Consider the following 25,418-nt stretch of genomic DNA (forward strand, 5'->3'; position numbering starts at 1 on the left):
CAGAGGCTTGCGTTGAGCTGGTGACCAGGCATGCAGGCCTGCTTCATTTGTTTCCATCAGCATAACATCCCCTGCTGTATGTGTTAGAAGTGATCCTGCTCCTGAAGCAGATGGTTAAGCGAGGGGCTGGTGGAAAGCTCATGCTACTTCATTTACCAGCTCAATCCAAGCATCAACTCATCATCTTAGGGTTGAGCCTCCTGACCACAGAGCAAGCAAACTGGTATTTAATTCATCTGCTCCTGGCTATCGCTCTCTGGGCTGGCAAATGGGATGAGGAAGAAGAAGAAGGAGCCATGAGTAGGATGAGGATGTGGAAGAAACATAGAAAATAGGACTTATATGCGAGGGTTCCTTTTTGTGGGAGACAGTAGGAGGTGTGCCTGTGCAGTGCGGGGTGTTTGGCTTCATGTGTGACAATTCACAGGGGGCTGTTTTCAGGAGAGGGAGGCAGTATTGTGAGAATGGAGTAGAGCAGAGGAACAAATGTTCCTTCTGTAGCCCCCACCCCACCCCATTTCCAGCAAGTTTCCACTTGCTAAATTATTAGCAATTGGGGGGAGAGTGGAACCACAAAATAGTAAGAGAAAGCCAAAATAATTTACATAGCACAAAGTGACCATATACAGTGGTACCTCGGGTTACATACACTTCAGGTTACAGACTCCGCTAACCCAGAAATAGTACCTCAGGTTAAGAACTTTGCTTCAGGATGAGAACAGAAATTGTGCAGTGGCGGCACAACAGCAGCAGGAGGCCCCATTAGCTAAAGTGGTGCTTCAGGTTAAGAACAGTTTCAGGTTAAGAACAGACCTCCAGAACAAATTAAGTACTTAACCCGAGGTACCACTGTATTTAACAGTGTACTCTAAGGAAACATTTCAGGCTTTCTTGGCTACAGGAGTACAGTAAATGTATGTATAACATACATATTTTATAGGAATTGGTGGTATTGAAATGGGGGGGAAATGTTGTCTAGTCCAAAATACCTAGAAAATAGTCACCTGCAATTATATGCATTTTGGTTATATATAGGCTGTGGTCCTATATTTCCTGTGTGTAGTAGTAGTAATATTTGTTTGGTTGTTTGATAAAATGTATACACTTCTTGATTGTAAAAGAAAAGAAAACCCTCAAAGCAGTTTATTGTGCAAAGATCAATGACTAATGTAGTGGCCGCTGCTGGATTACTGTTTTTTCTTTTGGCATCCTGGTGGCTTTTAAAAAGATTTATAAACCACTTAATCCATAAGCTCTTTTAGGTGGTATACATAATGGGGTTCCCACCCCCCCTTGTTGGTGTTGTAGTTCTTCTTGTGCTTTGATTTGTAGCCACTTTGCTTTGCCTATTTTTCTGCAGGGCTCCTGTGCTCCGTCACTGCTTTGTGTTCTGATGGAACAAGATTTTGCAGGTGTTATATAAGCTGCACCATCAAAGGCCAGTTTCTTTGTCCCCTGGTAGTCTGCTCAAAGGAAATATCAAGAGTCTCCTGGGGCACCTTAAAGCCTAACAATGTTTGTAGCATGAGTTTAGGTGGGTTTCGGATGCCCGAAATAGACACCCGCGTGCATGTATGTGTATGCATACATATACAGGGTGAGTCCTTTAAAAGTGGCCCGCTGGGTACAGAGTACACCTGTTCCATGGGGCCTCTTTTAAAAGACTCACCCTGTATGTGCACACACCCTATGGCAGAGTGAATAAATTGATTCTATTTATTTGTTTGCAAAGTAAGTCCAAAGAGAACGTGCCATTCTACAGGGAATTAATGTCCAATTAAGAAATGATTATGTAAGCGGCCTGACAGATCTTTTGTCTGAATGGTTCCACGTATTTTTTCACAATCCAGTTGTGCCGCTGGAGCTGCGTGTCTCCGTTTTCTCTTGCACAAAGGCTCCCTTGGTAGAAACCCTGTGATTTTCTTGTGTGACACTACTCACTGGTACATTGTGATGGTAACCACAATGATACTACCAAATTATGAATACCGACATTTCATTATTATTATTTCTACTTCTACCTGTGCAAGTATTTTGGTTTCAGATGAGTGCTTTAACTGGTTTTGCTTCTGTTGCTGCCAGAAAATTGTAGATGTATCCAGAAGCTGACCATTGGTGGGGTCCATTCATATGTTTAAAGGATATTCCTTTGGGCAACTAGACCTTAATACAATAATAGTAATAGTAATAATAGTTTTATGATTTATACCCTGCCCATCTGGCTGGGTTTCCCCAGCCATTCTCAACTGGACTGAAAAGCAAAATACTCAACACACAAGTTTGCATGTCTTAAACCAGGAATGTTGACCCTTTTTGCAGCTTGAGCTGCACATTCTCATTTGGGCACTTCTGAGGGGCGCATTTTACCTTCGTAGTGCAGGCTGTTGTCTGCACACACCCTCCATCTTCCATACAGGCAGGCAAGAAGTGTTAACAGAATTTAAGGACGCATTCTACTCAGGCATGTGCTTTCCCACTAAGTCATGGTTCCTCCTTTATCACAATCAGCCTTATAAGAATCAGTTTATTTATGGCTTAAAAGGAATACTTTTCTGGCTTAAACTCATGCACATTGATTAATAGCTTATCCTTAGTTACTGGTATTTGTTTGAAGAGTCTTACCAATTTTATCTGTGTTTTTAATGATGCATATTTTCTTTTTTTAATTGCTGTGTGGATTGTATCTGTGTTTTATCTACAGTTAGTTTTATGCACCGCTTAGCTCTTTGATCAAGCAGTCTGTGCATCTTCTAAATAAGTAAATAAATAAAATTTAGAAACACTTTGTGAGAATGGTTTTCCTTCGTCCTCGCACAGTCCTCATTAATAATTTCAAAATGTTGCATTCCTTATGTGACACTGCCTAGTGCAATAACTCTTATTAACCAATTCCCAAAGAAGTGTTGTCTGTCCAAGAGTTCTTTAGATTTAGGTTTCCAAACTGCATTGTGATATGACATTGGAGCTAGCTGGTCAAAGAAAACTCAAGTTTAAATAATTACTTTGGGCAAGTATATGCACTTGTGTGAGCGTAAACTGGATTTGGGCCTTGACTTCTTAAATACTTTTTCATTCATGGTGTTGTTGTTTCGTTGTTTAGTCTTGTCTGACTCTTCGTGACCCCCACGGACCAGAGCACGCCAGGCCTCCTGCAGTTTGGTCAAACTCATGCTGGTAGCTTTGAGAACACTGTCCAACCACCTCGTCCTCTGTTGTCTCCTTCTCCTTGTGCCCTCCATCTCTCCCAATGTCAGGGGCTTTTCCAGGGAGTCTTCTCTTCTCATGAGGTGGCCAAAGTATTGGAGCCTCAGCTTCAGGATCTGTCCTTCCAGTGAGCACTCAGGGCTGATTTCCTTCAGAATGGATAGGTTTGATCTTCTTGCAGTCCATGGGACTCTCAAGAGTCTCTTCCAGCACCATAATTCAAAAGCATCAATTCTTTGGCGATCAGCTCTCACTTCCATACATCACTACTGAGAAAGCCATAGCTTTAACTATACGGACCTTTGTTGGTAGTAAGTTTCTAATAGAACCATAGTGCTGGAAATGCTGGCTGCCACAGCATCCCTCATTGGTGGTTTCCCAGACTCAGGTTGAAAACCTTAAAGAAGGCCTTCCAATCTTCCAAACCTTCAAAGGAAGTTTGTTCTGCTGTCAACATACGCAGAGACTTCACAGTTACTCAGAATGTTTTGGAAAAGCAATGTTGATACACCTGTATTACTGTTACTTACTGAAATAATAATAAATTCCTGGTCTCCTACTACATCAATTAGTATGCACGTAGAGCGATAATCAGAAAGCATAAAAGCACTATTGTTCAGTTTCAGAAATGACAGGGATTATCTTGTGCCTCACAACAACAGCATGTGCTGCAAAGCGAATTTCAACTTAGAAAATCCCTCTTGCTCATGCCCTTCTCGCTTTCTCCCCAAGGAGAGAACAAGGAGTGAGGTCTGCCTTCAATTAACATTTCCAGCTTATATTGATTGATATTGCGCTACTAAAAATGGCCATGACGCTATAAATTAGTCTGAGACCTTCAGACAATTTACACCTGCAGAAGTCCCAGTAATTTCAGTGGAATTTAGCAGGGAAAATTATCTAAAGGGCTGCAGCCTAAGTGGTTAACCTAATAGTTAGTCATAAAAATAACTGTGCGGATCATAAAAAGGGTAGGTATCAGTGCTGCTAGATTGCCATCTTTCCCCGACACTGTAAAATGTGAGAATTGCACCTTTCCTATATTACACATTCTGTATGAATGGCTCTTATATTTTTATGCACAGAAATGTGGTTTGTGAAACATGTTTCTGGACTTAGTCCTCCAAGGACACAGTAGGTTTCCTTGGAAAAGTGAGTACAGCGGATTTAGTTGCAGAACTCTCTTTCTGTATGCAGATTGTGTTTGCTGGAATGGGGCATTGATGTATGTCGTTCTAAGGGAGGATGGGGAATATTTGTGGCTCTCTACATGCACATCTGGAACTAAATTATGCGTGCGTTTGGGAACATTCATATGGATGTTCCCCAAACCTCTAGCTCCTCCTTCTTCCAGAATATTGAGCTTTCTAGACTTGGATAAATCTATATACTGTAAATGACCTTGCCAGGAACATACGGATGAGCAGTTGACGTTGCTTTTGAGATTTGCGGCAGGTCTTTCAGAGTTTGCAGCAAATGTCGTATCCTGGAAGTTAGGTGAAAAAAGAACAACCTGAATAAAAAAAGAAATGCCTTATCTACAGCAACCTCCTCCTCATACCCAAAAATTGCCTATGACAGGAATCTACCATCAGACATGGATCTTTTTGTGCGTTGAGCTTACTTTGTATTTCAGTGAAAGTTCAATATCCTAACCTCAGAGACAGGCAAACACAGGAAGAGAGGGAGAATAACTGTTCATGAGGACTGTGCATGTCTCCTTAAGGGGGAAGAAGGGATTCCTGAGAACGGGAGCAGCTCAGACTGGTACTTATCAAAGCTAGAGAGATAGTGTCCCAAATCTGCTCAGGAGGGTGTTGGTGAGAAATGACAGCATTGTATGTTTGTGGGGTAGGACAGAGGAGGAAAACAGAGATGGCTGTAGTATCTGTGGGCAGGCCAAGTTTGTTTCAGAAAGAGATGAGGAAGGTATGAGAGAGAACTAAAGCCAAATTTGGAGGATGCCCGTATAATGTCATGATGTGAGATTTTGTTTTCTAAAACTAAAAAACAAACAAACAAGCAATCTGATCAATATTGATTTTATATTTAATGGGCAGGCAAAAGCTGAAATTGAAAAGGAGCTCTCAGTTGCTTTAGCCCTGAAACTTAGCAATATAGGAAGCTACCTTATGCTTGGGCAGATTATTTGTCCATCTAGCCCTGCTTTCCTGTTGTGTTCCAGGTGTTTTGGACTTCCAGCAAGTTGGTTGGGACTGATAGGAGTAGAAGTCAAAAATATTTGGAGGGCAACAGGATGGAGAAGCCTGACCTCAGCTAATCTTTTCTGTGTTGACCAGCAGGGCCTCAGACTGAGAGGTCCTCTTCCCCTATACCTTTAACTGGAGACACTAAGATTTAACCTTCTGGACTCAAAACCCATGCTCTACCACTGAGCTGTAGCCCGTTTCCTACTTATCACTGGCTACAAATCAGACAGAAACCTATGGTTTTGATATTTTGTAACCCACTGAAAACATTTCTGTGCTGCCAAGAGTTTTCAGAGAATTAATCTGATTCCTCTTTGGTCATGTGTTCCATATTTTATGATTATTATGATGTTTTAATGTTTTTATTGCACACCAACATGATTTTTTTTTAATGAGTTGGTGGTTTAGAAAGACTCTCATAAATAAATAAATAATAAACAAGGTCTGCATTTAAATTGTACAGATTCTGTACACATATTTTACGAAAAATATGTGTTCTGTAATATATGCATTCTGAATGCAATTTAAAAGTAAAGTGTGTGTGTGTCCATGCTTGTGTGCGTGTGTATTGCAAATCTGGCTAAATGTGCAATGAGAGCTGTGTCCTCATCTTCAAGCAAGTTTGGGAGCTTTAGATCGGGTTGGTCTACTACTGCAAAAAGCATGCCGAAGAAATTCCTCCTCCATACTACTGGCAACAGCAGTGATACAGAGGTCTCCTTGATGCTTTAGAGCAGAGGTTTTCAACTTTTTTGAGTCCACGGCTCCCTTGACCAACTGTGTTCTTTCTGCAGCACCCCTGTGGGGCTCAGGAGCCCAGTTATATCACTCCTTGCCTGCAGGGCTGGCACCCTTTTTCAAACACCGTCCCTTGTGGAATGTTCCCTCAGCCTCTTCTCCTCTACCCCGTCCTTGGGAGTCCTTTGGGCAGCAGCTGATGCAGCCCCTGCCCCAAAGAGAAGTGCCTCCTCACATTGCCCCACTGGGGCCTGGGAAGCACTCCCTGGCTTGCCCCAGAGGCATCATTTGCCTGGGGAGCTGGTAGCCAGGGCTGCTGCAACAAACAGCTGTGCAAATCTTTGGGAAGTAGCGACACAAGAGACACAAGAAAGGGAGGGAAGGAAAGAGGGACACCTGACTATCGTTCAGGGCACCCCAGGGTGCCACGGCAGACTGGCTGAAAACCACTGTGCCTGGGTTCAGTTATCATTTCTGAACACATCCATGGTGAATAACAGGCATAGCAACCCCTGTTTCATTTGAAAGTACAAAAAAGTCTTCTTCTACAGGTCCTGTGTTGCTTATGCATCGTGTTTTGACACTGCAAACACCAGTTCTCTGTTAGTTTGCTGACACACATTGAAGCATTGACACAGAAAGTGCAACGCAGCAATTGCATACGTTACCACTGAGTCTGCCCCTCTGCCGACTTTTCAGTAGTGGGTGGAAAATACTACTATTGCTAATTTGTGCACACAGGGCCTTTTCTAGTCCCTTTTGCTGCTGGAGCTCCACTATTAAAACTTGGTTGGGCTTGGAAAGCAGTTTTGCAGCTCTGTGTGACGAGTCCCTTCAGAGGTAACGATTAGCAGACCACCAACATACATATGCTCCCCCTTGATTTATTTATTTTTAAAATCACTGGCTAAGGATTATTTGACGAAAACAACCAGTTCTTTCCCACCCCTGCAGTCCCACATGCTGTTTAGAGAAATATGCTTCATATGAACGTTTGACCCATAGTACCTCCAGTTGAAGGCTGTCTAAATCAGAGGGTGTTTTGGTGCTAAACCGGTGTCAGTAATGGACTGGATAAGAGTGAAGCTCGACTGAGACAAGACAGAGCTGCTCATGGTCAGTCAAAAGGCAGACTGGGTTATAGGGATCCATCCCATGCTGGATGGGGTTACACTGCCCCTGAAAACTCAGTTCACAGCTTGGGTTTACTCTTCCACCACCACCTCCTCCTTCTCCCGTTCTTAATAAAAATACAGTCGTGCCTCAGAAGTTGAACAGAATCCATCCCAGAAGTCCGTTCGACTTCTAAAACATTTGGAAACCAAGGCGCGGCTTCCGATTGGCAGCCAATCAGAACCCGCAGAACCCGCGTTGGACGTTCAGGTTCCAAAGAACGTTCACAAACCAGAACCCTCACTTCCGGGTTGGCGGCGTTCGGGAGCCAAAATGTTCGACTTGCAAAGCATTCGGTATCCAAGGTACAACTGTATTTGTAAGCATCCTTTCATTCATATGGATAGCAGGATGGGATGCAACAAACAAAGCCCTACAGAGCTCAGCAATTCAATACCTTAAGGACCACCTTCCCCCACACAGACCGACCCAGACCCTGTGCTTGTCATCTGAGGCTCTTCTCTATGTCCCCACTCCCTGAGAGGTTTGGGTGTGTGTGTGCGGCAACACAAGAATGGCCCTTTTCTGTGGTGGCTCCTCAACTGTGGAATGCTCTCCCCAGAGAGATGTGCCTGGCGACATCATTAAATGTCTTTAGGCACCAGGCAAAAACATTCTTCTGTACCCAGACCTTCAGTCATTAAATAATTCTATGTCCTGTTAAAGCTGTGGGAGAGGGGTGGGGGGCTGTTACTATGATTATTTTATTATTATACTGTCTGTTATTACGCTTTTTATTACGTTTTTATTATTGTGTTCCATAAAATGTGTTCTTAATGTTGTACAGCACCTTAGGATCTTTTTATAAAGGGTGGGTCATCATCATCATCAAACACACCATGAGAAACATACAGTTTTAGCAGAGTAAGGCAGCTAAAACCAATCAACAGTAGAACTGGTTAAACAATTAAGACAAATTTGATTAATTAATGACACATTCCAGCCTACAAAGCAGGACCAGTGAGGGGGTGGTCAGAAGGGAGTTTGAAGCACCATTCAAAGAGGCCTGGACCCAGCCTTTCTCAAGCTTGCCCCCTACCCCGATGTTCTTGAACTACAACTCCCATAATCTCTCTAGGGATGGCTAGGGATGATGGGAGTTGTAGTGAAAGAACATCTAAAAACCCACAGTAGACAAAGGCTGTGCTAGGCAATGGAACATGGAGAAAAACCCAAATACAGGGGCTCCTTCAGGTATTTGCTTTCCAATCCACTTAGAGGTTTAAGGATACATATTGGCACCACCAAACCTTTTGAGAGAAATGCTCAACCCAGTTTCATTTGTGCCTGTGTTTGGGTGTGTGTGTGTGAATTAAATGTACAGCAGGCAACTTGTTAATTGTCTCAAGCCTTTCAGCCATCTTTTCCCTGGACCTGTTTTCCCTGGAGGCTGGAACTCAATTTTGAAATTCATCGTGTGTTCAGTGCTAATTCCTAGAGGTCTCGTGCTAGACGTAGCAAAGCAAATTAAAGACAAAAATTATTGAGTGTCATTTCTGCCATTCCCAAGGTTACCAATAGATAGTTTTCATGAAGTATATGCTAACAGAAGATGAATTCTAATTTAGACACCCCTGTGGCACCTGCCAGCTTCTCTGTCCACCCCAATTTTATTTTTAAAGTGGGGGTTTTTTTTTGGGGGGGGGTTGTTATCTGTCCCTCCTGCAATATTTTATTTGGATTTGAAGGTGTGGTTTTTTTGTGATGGTTCTGAATTTTGTCAGCCCCTCCCCTTGTAAAATACAGCCCCCCCCCCGTATTTTGTGATGCCCGCAACCTTAGAATTCCAAATGTGCCTCTGGCCCCCAAAGGTTCAGGAAATCCTGAATGAAACCCTGATACAATCTATACAATGAGTAGAGTAGGTTCAGACAAAATTGCATAGGTGTGCCCAGAACATTATATTAATATACATTGCTTATGCTAAAAAATACCAGCTATAATTATAGTTCAACCATTTTCTCCCCTGTGGTGGTTTTGATGAAAATTGCACTTCCAAAGGCAACAGCAGGAAATTCCTCATTTTATTCATTTGTTCGTTCTGTCTTTCTGCCATTTCTAAAACATATAAATAATATAAAATGTAGAGCAACAGAGTCTTCTCAAGCTGACTGGTGGTCTTTTCAGGAGCTGAAGGTACAAGCTTAGTGACCTGGACAACTTGCATTCCACCTTCCCTCAAGACACACAGGTCTTAAATAGCCTCAGGGAGGACCACATTTTCTGAGGTTTATATGTGGAAGGTGGAGAAGTTGGGATGGGATGGAGGTGATGTAGATTTTCACCATGGCATAGGGCAACTTCCAGAGGAGAAACACAAAGTGCTTTGGGAACTGGAAGGAGAAGCTTCTGGTAACTGGACCTGAATAACCTAATGCCTTCATACAACAATAACAACAACAAGCATCTGTATTGCACAGTGATGTTGGTGTCATTAAGAAACAGTGCACTTGTTAGGGATGCAGAAGTGGCCATATCCATATTGTTAGTGTCTTAGCAGGTCAGTAGGTGACTCTGACATATGTGGAGAAGCTCTAAACAGATGTTGCTGGTGACGACATCTTGCCTCTTTCCATTTCCCACCCACCTATGCAGGAGGCACTCGCCAATAGGAGATTTCCCCCCTCTTCAGGTGAGGGATTTTCCTCAAAACCACAGCAGGGGAGGAAAGGATTCAATTCTCCCTCCATAGCCATGACTGTTCATCTTTAGTGCCATGGGAGCTGTTCCATGGTGGCTTTTTTCCATGCTTCTCATTAACACTGGAGGTCCATGGTCACCAGTGAACGTCCACTATTAATTATAAAATTTAAAAATACGCCACCTGTACTTCTGGCATTTGATTTCCTCCTGACCTCACAGTTTACAGTCTCCCACCTCCAACCATTTATATGCGTACCCCAAACTCAAGATCATGGCATCTGATGAAGTATGTTCAACAAAAGCCAGTGCCATAAGAATATCTGTCAAGTCATTAAGTTGCCACAAGTCTCTTGGTTGATTTTGCTGCAACAGCCAACACAGCCACCTCTCTGGAACTGTGAACTCGAATGTCATGACTCTGTAGATGTGTTTTCTTGAAGTGGTACTTGGAATAGATTGCTCTGATGTAGGAATCGCAGGGGTTGCCTGCCTGGCAAGTGGGATAAATGCATTTTGGCATGCTTTGACTTGAAGCTGCAATCACATCCTGCACCAGAGCTTCTTCAGGGTAATTTTTGCCTTGATTGACTGCCCCGCCCCATCAACAAAAAAGAAAAATAAGTTTTATGATGCTTCCCAGATTTAGTGATTCCAACCAGACCCCTGTCACAATTTACTGGCTGCATTCCTCTCCTGTGCAATGTTTCAGTATCTGATTACCGTGCAGGATTGCATTCAGTTTCCACCTTTCTGCAGGCACAATAGCCTCGCAGATAATATTGTCTTCATTTGGGCAGGTTAGCTGTTAATTTAAATGTTGCCATGGACCAGTATTTGAAAACCAAATGCACACGCTGCAAATTTAAGTGCTCCTGCCGAAGGGTAAGGCCTGAAACTACACATTGTTTATTTTACTTGTTTACTTCATAAAATTAATACACTGATGGTAAAACAACAAAACCTCAAAATGGTTTACAAAGAGAATGAAACAATAAATTTATCAGTAAAACGGTTTAAAACAACTACAGTGGCACCTCGGGTTAAGAACTTAATTTGTTCTGGAGGTCCGTTCTTAACCTGAAACTGTTCTTAACCTGAAGCACCACTTTAGCTAATGGGGCCTCCCGCTGCCACTGCACGATTTCTGTTCTCATCCTGAAGCAAAGTTCTTAACCCGAGGTACAATTTCTGGGTTGGCGGAGTCTGTAACCTGAAGCGTCTGTAACTCGAGGTACCACTGTATTTAAAACAATTTTAAAAATAAAAAATAAAACCAAAAATAAACTAAAAGCAGATTGAAATGCACATCAACATTCTGCATGTCTGGGTAGGGTTCTCCTAACAGGAATGTTTTTAGCAGGTGCTGGAAAGAGTACAGCAACGGTGCCTGCCTGATGTCAATGACCACGGAGTTCCAAAGTGCCGATTTCTTATAAATGCAGGTATTATTTGGCACCGGTAACTGTGCCAGTTCTGCAGGTCACATGGCATACAGGGGTAAGGCGATCTCTCAGGTAAACTGGTCCCAAGTTGTTATCATCTGCAGTATTCTGATGTTCTATGCCAGGGGTCAGCAAACTTTTTCAGCCGGGGGCCGGTCCACTGTCCCTCAGACTTTATGGGGAGCCGGACTATATTTTGAAAAGGAAAGGGAAAAAATTCCTATGCCCCACAAATAACCCAGAGATGCATTTTAAATAAAAGGACACACTCTACTCATGTAAAAACACTCTGATTCCCGGACTGTCCGCAGGCCAGATTTAGAAGGTGACTAGGCCGAATCTGGCCCCCAGGCCTTAGTTTGCCTACCCATGTTCTATGCTTTCCCTTCTTGTGGTGATGAAACGCACCCTGCTTGTCAATCCACTGACAGACTTGTTAGCTGCCAATCAGGGAATTTAAATTAGTTAGTTAGAATTCTAGAGACTTTTCTGTCTTAATAAGCAAACTTGGAAAATTCAAGTTATGCAATTCAAGTTATGCATAATACTGCATCATGTTTAGGACTTTGATTGCTGTGATGTGATTATTTCAGCCTATGTATTTAACTCGCATCCTTTGTTTTGGTTCAGCTGTAATTTAAAATATAGTGTACAGTACTTGAACAAATAGAGTAGAGCAAATACAAACGATTTGGTGAAGGCTAGCGCAGTTGGTCCTTTATTTGTAGGATATAAGGCTGGAAGGGGAGGGCTGCTGGTGGCGCTGTGGGTTAAACCACATAGCCTTGGACTTGCTGATCAGAAGGTTGGCGGTTCGAATCCCCACAATGGGGTGAGCTCCCTTAGCTCGGTCCCTGCTCCTGCCAACCTAGTAGTTCGAAAGCACATCAAAGTGCAGGTAGATAAATAGGTACTGCTCTGGTGAGAAGGTAAACAGTGTTTCTGTGTGCTGCTCTGGTTCACCAGAAGCGGCTTAGTCATGCTGGCCACATGACCCGGAAGCTGTACGCTGGCTCCCTCGGCCTATAGAGCGAGATGAGTGCCGCAACCCCAGAGTTGTCCGTAACTGGACCTAATGGTCAGGGGTCCCTTTACCTTTAAGGCTGCAAGGAGGAGATGATGGGAATAGGTGAATTGAGGGACAAATCCTAACATCGCATACCTCCAACGTAGTGCATTTATACAGCACCTTTCCTCCAAAGCTTTGAAGGTGACATACATGGTTCTCTTCTCCATTTTATGCTCACAACTGCCCTGTGAAGGAGTTAAGACTGAGACACTGACTGGACCAGGGTCACCCAGTAACATCATCATATCATTATTATTATTACCCCACCCATCTGACTGGGTTGCCAGTGAGTTTCATGGCAGAACAGGCATTTGAACTCAGGTCTCCCAGGTTTTCTGGCTTTTCTGCCTGTGGCTCTAATGAGTTGGAGTTGCTCAAGTGGAGAGTCCTGCAGAAAGAGGAAAAATGGAATGTGGTCAGATGAAAAGTCCCTAGAGGGACCCTCTGCTAAAACTCTACTTAATTTTAAACCTTATTAATTTTATTTAACGGTCTTGACTGTTGGGCTTTGTTTCAGGCTTAATGATTTATAAGAAAGAAAGAAAAATCCTTCCATGTCTCCAAGATACAATCTATCCTTCCGTTTTGTTCAGTGGTCCTGCAAATCTGACATTTAAGTGTGTTTGATATTTCTGGTTTAAAGTCTGCTAAAGCCATATTCAGTAGCGGAGGTGCACCAGTTGCTCATCTTTTAAACACACACTTAAAGTGCCGTCCTCATTTTGATACAGAAGAAAAGGAGCATAGCAGCGAAGCAAATAATCTATGTCTGTTAGACCATTCTGAGATTCGAACGTGGCACTGCTGCTGAAATAAATGTGATGCATTTGTATTCCTTTCGTTTTGGCGATACTTTCTGATACGTGTTATAAAAATGCCTTTAATTCTCCCTCTCAGCGTTCATCTCCTTTTGTCTGCCCCAGTCTTACATAAAATAGGAGCCATTTTTGGCCACGGACCTGTTTTTAGATTTTGTTTTCAGTGCCAAGTGTGCTGCTCAGGCTGTAGAAAGGGGGGGGGGGGCAAATAAATAAATGTAGATAACTAGCTCTGCTCAGTAAACCAGAAATATGCAAAGTGGCTAAAAGAATATTGTACTCGGTTAATTTCATTGTACACAGGTTGTACATTGACAATAAAGATATTATAACTTGGGGGGAAAGCCGCTAAATATGAGCACTTAACTGAAAATCTGTGGATGTTGCAAGGTAGCTGAAATGCCTTTGAAAAATCGTAAGTACAAATTAGAAGCAACATCCTGATTGGGAAGCAATATAACTTGCAAGTGTCATTTGAGGCTGCCACTGTAATTGTCCCCAGATTCTGATAATAGTTATCAGAAGTGTCTTGGGGGGCGGGGGCGGTGGCGGTGGGGAGAGAAGTTAAATGGACAAGAATTGCAGGTTCTGTATGTGACAAGTTCCTAAATATTAAGAGGAAGTTGGGGTAGTCCACATGGTTCTCTGCATATGTTGTTGGACTTCAGCTCTCAGCCTTGACCAGTTTGGCTAATGGTCACAGAGGATGGGAGATGGAGTCCCAGATCCACTTGGAGGTTACCATGTTGGCTGCCACCTACATTTAATTTGTTCTACTTAATTGTATTACACCCTATCTTTCCTCCAAGGAGGTCAAGATGGCATCTGTGGTTCCCTCACTCCTCAGTCCCACCCCCCAACAACCCTATGAATAGGCGAGGCTGAGGGGCAGCGATTGGACCAAGATCACCCAGTGAGCCTCATGGCTAAACAGGAATCCTAAGGGCCCAATGCTCTAACCACTAAACCAGACTGGCTCTGCCAAAACAAACCTGACTCAGCTCCTTTCCTAAGCAATGAAGGTGGACAGCTGGCAGAATAGCTGCATTTTTTCTGAATGCCTGGTGCAGGATGGGGAATCTGCGGCCTTCCAGATGTTGTTGGTCTCCAACCCTCACATCGTTCTGGGACTGATGGGAGGCTGAGTCCAACCACATCTGGAAGGCCACAGTTTCCCCTTGACTCATTGGATAACTGTTTGCCAAATATGGAATGCAACCTACCATTTTCCCTTCGTTTTAATTTCAGCGTTATTTGCACTGTTACCTGCAAAAAGGTCCTTATTAGCTTCCCCTCTTTTCTCTCTGTGCGCTTGACGTACTGTTTTGATAGAAGCATTTTTAATGGTGATGATGATAACGATAATAAAACTGTCTGCAGAGACAAGAGACTTGAAATACAAATTTGATTTAAAGTGCAGCAACTTCATATGCCAAGATGTAGAAAAGGGAAGTTTTAACTACTGAGGATAAAGTTGTTTATCAACAAAATAAAAAGGAAGAGACGTATTGGGTCACTAGTGCCGGTGACCTAAGGTTCGCCAAGTGCTTATTTTAAGAGCAGCTTATCAGTTAGCGGCAGCTATGGGCAACTTACTTTAAGGGAAACACTTTCCACAGCCACCTTTAACCTGTTCTTTGTGCGTCTGAAGCAAAGGAACAGCTGTGGCAGTGCTGTGCAAAGTCATTAAGGAACTAGGTATACTTTGAACTCACAGGGATCAGAGAGAATTTTTGCTCAAAGGGTTTCAGAGAGTGCAGACGGCAGAGCGGAATGCATTTCCAAAATATACGTTGTGCTGGTGGAACAGGATTGTGTGAAATAATTCCGCTTTGTTCCTGGTGTATATATACATATATGAATTATTGATATTTAGAAGCCTCTTTTTGCTTGAAGAGGGGATTAATTTTGGGAGGGGGTGTAGGGCAGATGGCTATAAACGTGATTGTATAGTTAGTTGCTTGAGGCATAGCTCAGTCCCCAGAGCATGAGACTCTTAATCTCAGGTTCGTGGGTTCGAACCCCACGTTAGGCGAAAGATTTGTGCATTGCACAGGGTTGGACTAGATAACCCTCATGGTCCCTTCTCTGGAAACCACAGAGGGGAATATGTTCCTGTGCTCAGATCCTGCCTTTGGCTTTCCCACAGGCAAATGGCCACTGTGAGAACAGGATGCTGGACTTGATTGGGCAGGGGCTCGAGACCGCAGGCTCTTCTGGGACCGTTCATGAGCATTGGATCTGTCTGTCAGTTCTCCCCCTCAAATGTCTGATAACATGGCTCTTAAATATTTAGCTCTGAGCTGTAAAAATTACCATGTCGCAAACTGCAACTCTAATCAGATGTAATAATGGAGCGCGTAGTGCTTTCTGCTTCTTAATGGTGTTTTATAAATTGGCAAATCAAATTCTGGTGTCACTTTCCTTATGCAAACATCCATTATTTGCCCATGCATTTTGTGCTTGATCTGATTTAACTTTGCTTCATCTTCTTCACTCTCTTCTCACAGAACTGAAGCAAACACGGAGTTGTACCCTTTTGCCCAAGCAAGTTTCAGGCATTAAATAATGCTTGATGGTGCTAATGAAGAGCAAATTCATGAAGAAGGGGAAAAATATTAATGTGCATGTAGCTACTAAGAAATTACATTTTGATTTATTTTTTTTAAGTGTGGCACATGGCCAGTGAAGGTTGATTCTGCACTCAAAATTATGTTATAAATGATTAGTGATGAGCTCCTTCCGCAGTTCTGATTCCACTTGCTCACTTTTAAAAGACAAAAATTAATGGAAGCATTTGCATATCTGAGACTTTAGTACTTCGCTTTAGGGATAAATATTCTTAAATGGAAGCTAAATGCATTGGCAATAATGGTATTTGTAATGCTAAAGCTTGCAAGGTTAAATGGATAACCGCTGAGTGCCATAATCTGTACTTCATGGAGTGCACTGAAGGAAAGAATGGACAGACGTCCAGGTGATTTTGATTTGTTTTTATCCTTAGATTATCCTTAAATAGAAATGCCCATAGTGGAAATTACATACAGGTGCCTGGTTTCAATGTCACAGTCCTAGTCTGATAAAGCATGGCTCATTTACCTGGGAATGTATGGTCAATGAATGGTCACCCTCCTTGCCCATCCCTCCTTGTGCCATGATCAAGGGCAGCTCATGCAGTGTTTTAAACCACAGAAGTTCATACTGAGAAACTGTGATTTAAAGGCTCCATCCAAACTAGAGCAACAGACCAAAATCATACTCTGGTTCCATATCCTTGTTTGAACTGCGCCTTTAAATCAGTCTCCCACTGATTTAGCCTATGGGATACAAGGCTTTAAGAAACAAAGAGTGTCACTGAAGTTGAGGAGGAGGGAAGAAATGAAGATTTGAAGAGTGAGAGTAAACTTGGGTGGTGATGATCTGTGCAAATGTGCACATTGAAAATTTGTTTGATATCTGAAAGCAGCTTCTCAGCTACAGTTTGTACTCAAGTAGTGGCTCAGATTCCGGAGTAGGGCTGGGCGATATCTGGTTTTCAACATTGTGATATATCACCAGGTAAACATGTCAATATACTGGTATATCACAACGTCTATATCATGGGATGTAACTGTGTAGAGGTGAACAGCATAATATCCTGGCAACTGCTACTACTTAGGGGTCTAAAACGGATTCATTTTTACTGTTACATATTGTCAGAACTGTTGTTACATATTGTACATACATTTTACTGTTACATATTGCCACAACTGTTAATGTATAGGACAGAGCAACAGGAGCAGCAGGAATCACGAGAGAAGTAATGACTGGCTTCAGAGTTTTCCCCATATAGTGATTTTTTTTTACAAAGCACATACACATTGTGCTTCGCGATATATCGCTATGCCAAATATTTTGAAACCATTATCACAATGTGGACTTCAAACTGATTTTGGATGATGTATCAATACATCGCCCAGCCCTACTGCAGAGTCCAAGACACACGTGTTATGTGCCATGCCTGGCTTTATTTTCTATGTATCACAGCTTCTGCAAGAGCCATGGGAATGGACCAGGAAATGAAAAAGTGGTGGCTGAATTCTATACCAGAGTCATTCAGGCATTTAATGTGCTTCTGCCTGCAGCCTGTTGGCTAAGGAGAAATTTCACTCTAAGTCCAAACCTAGAGAAAATGCAACACAAGAGATTCGAGAGTTAAAAGTACTCCCCTACAGCATGCCATGAAATACCATATTGCATTGAGATGTGAAATAATTTGATCAATATTGAAGGACAGTGTAGTATCTACAAACCCCCAGAAATAATTTGAATGTCAGTGCCGATGAACAAAGTTGACATTTTACTAGTTCTTTTTCTCTATACATGGCCTTGCAAACAATAAGCCTACATTCCTTTAAAATGCACGTTTTTAAAAGCAGAAAATTGCTTAGCGATGAGACATCTCCTTTCCCACTCTGCAATAGTCATGAAGTGGCAAGCTTTGGCTCGGAGCTTGACAAAGCTTCTTTGCATGCAGATACATGGCCCACACCATAAGATGTGCGAGTTGGCAATCTTTCCGCAGCATTTATTGAGAACAGGAAGTGTTGAATGCAGCCAAGTTAAAATAATAATAATAATAATCCCATTAACTTAAAAATGTCAGCACTGGGTTGCATCCATAGATGTTGCTTAGCTAATGGCAAAGTTTCTATCAGCGGAATAGGGTGGAAAGCAATTGCCAGCAATTCCTCTCACTCTGCAGCCCCACATTGTATACACATTCATGCAGGAGTAAGCCCCATTGAACTCAATGGAGATTGCTTCTAGGTCGACATGCATAATAGCATTATATTATAAAAGGGACAAACGTTACTGCTTGTGGAAGAATGTATGTGAAATGCTGTGAATACCTTAAAATGCTATGTAAATGTACTTTTTATTATTAAAGTAAGGTGTGAAAGACAGTTCTCTCCAGCATAAAACAATTTGGTAGGGATAGGAAAGTGGCTCAATTGTTCTAATTCAGGCACCCCCAAACTTGGCCCTCCAGATGTTTTGGGACTACAACTTCTGTCATCCCTAGCTAACAGGACCAGTGGTCAGGGATGATGGGAATTGTAGTCCTAAAACATCTGGAGGACCGAGTTTAGGGGTGCCTGTTCTAACTGGAACTTCAAGTGTAAAGATTTGGCTTTAGGAAGGAAGTAAACTATAGGAAATTGATCTGAAAACCTTCCTGCTTGTGTGTGTGTGTGCCCTTCACTAATGTGTTCTGTATTAATATAATGTCACTTGGGGTTATGTAACACTTCACAGTATAGTGAACGTAACAGCATTAATTACTTGGTGTTTGTTAAGCCCTTGACTGTTATTTAGATAGGCCCTGATTTCACATTAGCTATGAGTGGTGTTCATTGCTAAAGATACACTTGAATACTGATGAATTGAAATTCCTGAGTTTGTGCATGTGTCGGTGCATTTCCCTTTTGTGAGAGAGCATCCTTCAAGTGAAAACAAAAAATTCACGAGAAGCAGAAGCCTTGTCTACTGACATTGCAGAGGTTGAAAAGGGGCAAGCTTTTACTTCAGCCCCTAAATGTTTTCACATGTTAATTAAAATAATGTATATGAAGTGTATCGATTACTTGAAAGGTGTTTCGGCCAATGCCAACTTTTATTGTGGAAATTATTGTTCTCCAGGATCATGAGAACAATCGTGAATTTTTGGTATAATGAAATAGCTTGTGATGGACTACTGATGCAGCAGATCTTGTTTGCGAATGGGGCAGTTTGTTATCAAAACCTTTTTTAAACCCCTGTTTCTATTAAAAATGCCTTCCATAAACTGCCCAAATGTTTCTACAATTCAGGAATTGCTTTTGTCCTGCAATGCCTTTTTTTTAAATGACTAATGTATCCCAACATTATAATATAATTTGTTTCCATGCAGTTATTCTGAACACAATTCATTATTACGCCACATTTCCCTCCAAGGACATCAATATGGCATATCTGGTTCCTCCCTCCATATTATCTTTTATTTACTGCTTGCATGCATAGATAACGTTTATTCCAGTGAACATTATCTTAATTGCTTGTTTATATTTGCAACTTTATATTTCATGGTTTGCAATTGTTTATTGTGAACCACCTCGAGGTACATCTGGGTATAGGATGGAAATTATTGAAATTGAAATTAAACAATGTGGCTCTTAGGTTTTGGTGCAAGGATGGGCAACATTGCCTAGCAGGCTGCTTCCCAGAACTGAGTGAACCTTGTCTGTTGTGGCCGTGGAGTTAGTGGCTCTTTTAGACATCATGCACATTGGCAAACATAGCATAGCAACATTATAATACTCTAAAAAGTGTGTCATACATGCTGTGTTTCACAGCATGGATGATGGCCACAACACCTTCTGAGGACAGGCAATAGCTCAGTGGTAGAGTGCATGAATTGCATGCAGAAACGTCTCAGTCCCAGCATCTGAAGGTAGAGCTGAAAAATATTATTGCTTGAAATGCTGGAGAGAATATGCAAAACCAATCTAGGCAGACCACTGGTCTGATTTGTATAAGGCAGTGCCTATGTTCTCTGTAAGTACCTTCCACTGAGCACAAGTGCTCCATTTTCTCAGTGGACAGGCTATATATTACCTACTCATGTGTTATGGGCTGGAAAGCAAGAAGAAGAAGATACATAAAAACGGGAGCAGGCTATATATTGTCCATTTGTCATTAAGCTTATTCTGGTACATTTTGGCTTTGCATTTGGAGGGAGACCAAGAGTGAATTTCATTGGGCTGCCAAAGTGTTCATGATTAACAGCAGGCACCAGTTCATTTTTATGTAAACACATTGATAGGTTTTGACAGGAAGGCTGGGAAAAAAATCTACCAAATGCAACTCATCCTTTCAAATATGCCATGGAATGATAAGCTAATTCTTCAGCACAATGCTGCATTTATTCCATATGCCAATCAACTGGTAGGAAGGAATGGCAGAACATGCTTATACTCTCTGGATATAATAGCAGGAATTCTCTCCCTTTGTCTTAACAAGTAATCCCCATCAAAAAGATCTCTCCTAATCATATGACCAAGAAAGTGTGTGTTTTGCAATTGTGCTATTCAAGGAGAGAGTTTTACAGTGGGTGCAGAATTCAGTATTCTGATGCCCTCTGATTAGTTCAGATCGCACATGGATGTCAGGGATCCTTAATATTTTTAAACAACAGTGTTCCTTTAAAGCTTATTTCATTGAACAGGAAATAGCAGTAGAATTCAATCCACCAACCTGTCATTCAAAGGTCTTCTGAGATTTTTTTTTTTAAAAAAACCCCACACTTGCTAAAAACCAGTGGTATTCTAAGCAGAGTTTTCCAGAAGAGCAGCAGTACTAAGAGGACGTTGCTTTGTTTAGCTTAGTGGCTGAGTCAGGTAATTTTAGATTCTGGACATAATGTTTCTACAGGACCCCTGGACTCTTGAGATGACCACATGTTTTTTCTTCATGTGCCCTGCTGCACTTGGCAGTTCTCCTGCTCCTTCTATTGAGCGGGGCCTGGACTTGTGCTCCCATGCATATTTATACTGAAGCTTCACTTAAAATTTAGTCAATGGGATTAAAGCTTGTGTTTTTTTCTCAATCCAACACAGACAATCTGATGTAAATGGCAATGTTAAATGCTATCCTTTCCCAACTTGATGCCTTCCAGATGTTTTGGACTAAAACTCCCATTGGTTCCAATGAGAGCCAATAATAAGATCTTATAGGAGTCGTAGTTCCATAACATCTGGAGGGGACCGCATTGGGCTATACAATGGTACCTCGGGTTACATAAACTTCATGTTACAGACTCCGCTAACCCAGAAATAGGACCTCGGGTTAAGAACTTTGCTTCAGGATGAGAACAGAAATCGTGCTCTGGCAGCGCGGCAGCAGCTGAAGGCCCCATTAGCTAAAGTGGTGCTTCAGGTTAAGTGCAGTTTCAGGGTAAGAACGGACGTCCGGAACAAATTAAGTTCTTAACCTGAGGTACCACTGTACCGTCCGTGCATTTGACCAAGAAAAGTCTCCTGCCTTTTTGAAGGTAAGGGCACTTCATTCAACAAACATGAATGTAGTAGATATTTACCAATATGCTCTGCTGTCTAGGACAGCATGTTGATGGTTATCTGTGTTATAATCACATCTCTTCTAATTTTTAAAAGCCTTACAATATACAATTTAATTATACTGCAAGAAAATAGTATTTTTTGCTTTGTTCAATTATTGTGTTTTCTATCTTCTCTTAGGTTTTACTGGGACTTAATAATGCTTATCATGATGGTTGGAAATCTTGTCATTATTCCTGTTGGGATCACATTCTTCACAGAGCAGACAACCACACCGTGGATTATTTTCAATGTAGCATCAGATACTGTGTTTCTGTTGGACTTGATCATGAACTTTAGAACTGGCACTGTTAATGAGGACAGCTCTGAGATAATCCTGGACCCCAAAGTCATCAAGATGAATTATTTAAAGAGCTGGTTCGTGGTTGACTTCATCTCATCAATACCAGTGGATTATATCTTTCTCATTGTAGAAAAAGGGATGGACTCAGAAGTCTACAAGACTGCTAGAGCACTTCGTATTGTAAGGTTCACAAAAATCCTCAGTCTGCTGCGTTTATTACGGCTTTCAAGATTAATAAGATACATTCACCAGTGGGAAGAGGTAAGATTTTCCTTTTGTATATTCATCAAATGGATGCTTTTTTAAAAAAGAAAGAAAAGATCTTACGTTGAGATGTTGCAGCCAACTGAGACTTCATAGTTCTGATTACACATAGGAAATGGTAAGGTTACTTGTTGGGTGCGGTGTAGCATTTTATCTTGTCCACTATTGTTTACTTTGTGCTATTTTGATGATGTCTGAGCAGTATTATTAAAAACTAAATAAAGATTCAGGATACGTGTATTAAGGCTACAGGAGCAGGGTGGGGGGACTTTTCCAGAAAGGCTAAAATGAGCAGTCAGCACTCTTCAAGGCAAGAGCTTGATTAGTCTGACTGGTATTTGTTTCACGTAATAATTCTACTTTCTGTAGTGGCTTGTCTATTGTTGGCAGCTGTATGCTTTTGAACACCAGTTGCTGGAAAATGTAGGGGTGGGGGGAAGAATGCTGTTGCACTCCTTTCATCTGGTTGGCTAATGTGAGAATGGGATGCTGGACTCAAGGGCGTCAAGTTGAATAAAATATTGAGGGGAAGAGGTAAGCCCTATACATGCACCATTTGAATGGCAATACCCATCAACTGGCAGAGGGCGGCTTAAGTGTTTCATTGGAGGGGGAGAAGGGACTTTGGCCTTTAGGAGTTTACTCCTATGACTGAACAAGATGGGCTACTGTTCTGATCCAGCAGGCTCTTCCTATGTTCATATTTATAACAATAGTCATTTCAAATATCACTTTAGTAATAAGCTAGTGGCAATCTTCCCATGATCCCTTTGAACTGGTCTTGTGTTTGTGTGTGTGTTGCGGTAGTAGCCCTAAGCCAGTGGGGAGCACAGTCCTTTCTCATTTCCTCAGTGGATCTTCCTCGATCTCTTCAGTAAGAAAAGTGATGAGTGTAGTGAATTGAGGTGAGCCATATTATTTTAACTTAAGCAGATAGAATTGTGAATGTGCATTGGAGCAGAGTCGTGTGCAGTTGCTTCGCTGTCCCCATGGGGATACTGTATCCTTGAGGATACTGAGCAGGATCAGAAAATAATTTCATCAATAGAGTGGTACCTCAGGTTACATACGCTTCAGGTTACAGACTCCGCTAACCCAGAAATAGTGCTTCAGGTTAAGAACTTTGCTTCAGGATGAGAACAGAAATCGTGCTCCGGCGGCACGGCAGCAGCGGGAGGCCCCATTAACTAAAGTGGTGCTTCAGGTTAAGAACAGTTTCAGGTTAAGTACGGACCTCTGGAACGAATTAAGTACTTAACCTGAGGTACCACTGCATGTAGCCACTGTGTAAAAGAAAAGAACTGTGTAATGTATGTGGTCCCATGAAATGTAACTGAATTTTGACAAGCAACTCTAATGGCAGTAAATAAGATTTGGTGAAGATCTTGAAGAAGTGAAAAATATTCGTGTCCATTCACTAATTTGAGGTAAATGGCATTAACCAGTTTGCCATGCTGAACCCCAGTCAGCAACTTGGATCAGTTTTGTTTTCTTCTTGAGTCTCATAAATGCAGCCTAGATAATAACTACATATGAAAAGTATGTTTCTGAATGAAAGTTGGATGAGAGGTTCAGTATGTTGTTGTTTTTTGTTTATTTCTCTATTGCTATTCCATGCTGCCTCTTTCCCTATTCCTTACATGGTTTTGATGTCTTCTTTTTTAATACATAACTTTGATCTTATGGGAGAGGAAGGGAATTTATAGGTGCTATAAATAAATGATTCAAGGTTAATGCATGCTTTTGACCAATACAGACGCAAGAGGTGATATCCAACTAAGGCCCCGTCTGCACTATGTATTTAAAGTAATATCATACTATTTTATAGAGTCATGGCTTCTCACAAAGAATGATGGGAACTCTAGTTTGTTAAGTGTGCTGAGAATTAGGAGATTCGTTTTCTCCTCGGAGAGCTGCAATTGTCAGGGTTCCCTGAGAAAAAAGATTGATTGTTAAACTACTCTGGGAATTGTAGGTCTTGGAAGAGAATAAGGGTTTCCTAACTCACAGCATCCTTAATAAACTACAGTTCCCGGTACTTTTAAGGGGGAAGCCATGACTGTTTATTAAGTGGTATGGTAATGCTCTAAATGCATAGTGCAGATGGGGCCTAAGTCATACCTGAAGTTGCTGTAATAAAATAATAATAATTTGATGTTATTGATTTCAGTGGATCTACTCTGTTTGCTTTGGTGATACGACTCAGTAGAGAAGTTAACTTTTCCATACAACACTTACATATGTGGTTTATTTTCCTTCTCTGCCTCATTTAATATCAAGCTGTTGACAGGGGTATTCAGGAATTCCAAGGTATTAAAACGAGCAGCCTTGAAGCCTTTCCCCTCAGATTATTCATTAGCAAAAGGATGCAGCTGTAGCCCTCAGCATATTGAATATAAATCTGAACTGGCATAGGTAATGCCAGCCTATGTTAGCCGCTCAATCAAGCAAGTGGTTGTCAAAAGAAATGAGAGCAAAAGACATGTAAAATAAGATGCTGTGGATAATTTGGCAGAACTTATAAGTACTGATTTTACAAATTTGCACAAGGATGCTCTTATGTATTAACATTATGAAGGACTAAATGTACTATAGAATAACAAACAATGATGAATTAAGGAATACATAAATGGGTATCGCTTGATCTGTCTGTTGATAGATATAACTTTCATTCTCATAAACAACACTCTTAATCTCAGGGTCATGGGTTCAAGTCACACTTCGGGCAAAATATGCCTACAGTGCAGGGGGGTTGGACTAGATGACCCTTTTGGTTCCTTCCAACTATACAATTCTACGATTCTTGAAATCCTGTGGGGGTTTGATACGAGGGGAAATCAGTAATCGGTAATATTCCCCATCATTTTCTTGAGGCCAATGCTCCTTTTGTATATTGCCCCTCCTCTGATGAGATCTTTTTTATTATTTAATTGATGCATACTTTCAGTTTGAGAAACTATTAACACAAGGTGTCTGTTTACTCTACGATCTGTTTATGGCTGAATTCACTATGAACGCTTCCCTTGTTCTCTTAGAATGGCAATGGTGCTCACCTGAAAGATGCCAGAACTGAGTTCTGGTTGAAAAAAGAAGCCCTAATAATAACCAAATGTCACACATGCCCTGTATTTTAGCAATAAAAATGAAAACAAAGGGATTTACATTTTGTTTCCCATCCAAAAAACAAAACAAGCAAACAAATCACAATGATTTGTTTGTCTGTTTGTTCTTCTTGTTAGATTTCTGTTACTTATCCACATACCTATTACAGAAGTACCTCGGCTTAAGTACTTAATTCGTTCCGGAGGTCCGTTCTTAACCTGAAACTGTTCTTGACCTGTAGCACCACTTTAGCTAATGGGGCCTCCTGCTGCCGCCGCGCCGCCGGAGCACGATTTCTGTTCTCATCCTGAAGCAA

General features: G+C 41.6%; 1 protein-coding gene across 1 annotated transcript in view; it reads left to right on the top strand.

Annotated features, from left to right (window-relative positions):
* The window catches only part of HCN1 (hyperpolarization activated cyclic nucleotide gated potassium channel 1), a 183,769-nt gene that overhangs the window by 6,485 nt on the left and 151,866 nt on the right, over positions 1-25,418 (top strand). The window contains exon 2 of the mRNA XM_081212754.1: positions 21,574-21,997. Within this exon, the coding sequence (XP_081068880.1) occupies positions 21,574-21,997 (424 nt within the window). The remainder of the gene's footprint in view (positions 1-21,573; positions 21,998-25,418) is intronic.

Source organism: Podarcis bocagei, assembly GCF_964188305.1.
Source record: "Podarcis bocagei genome assembly, chromosome: 11".
Lineage (NCBI taxonomy): Eukaryota > Metazoa > Chordata > Lepidosauria > Squamata > Lacertidae > Podarcis > Podarcis bocagei.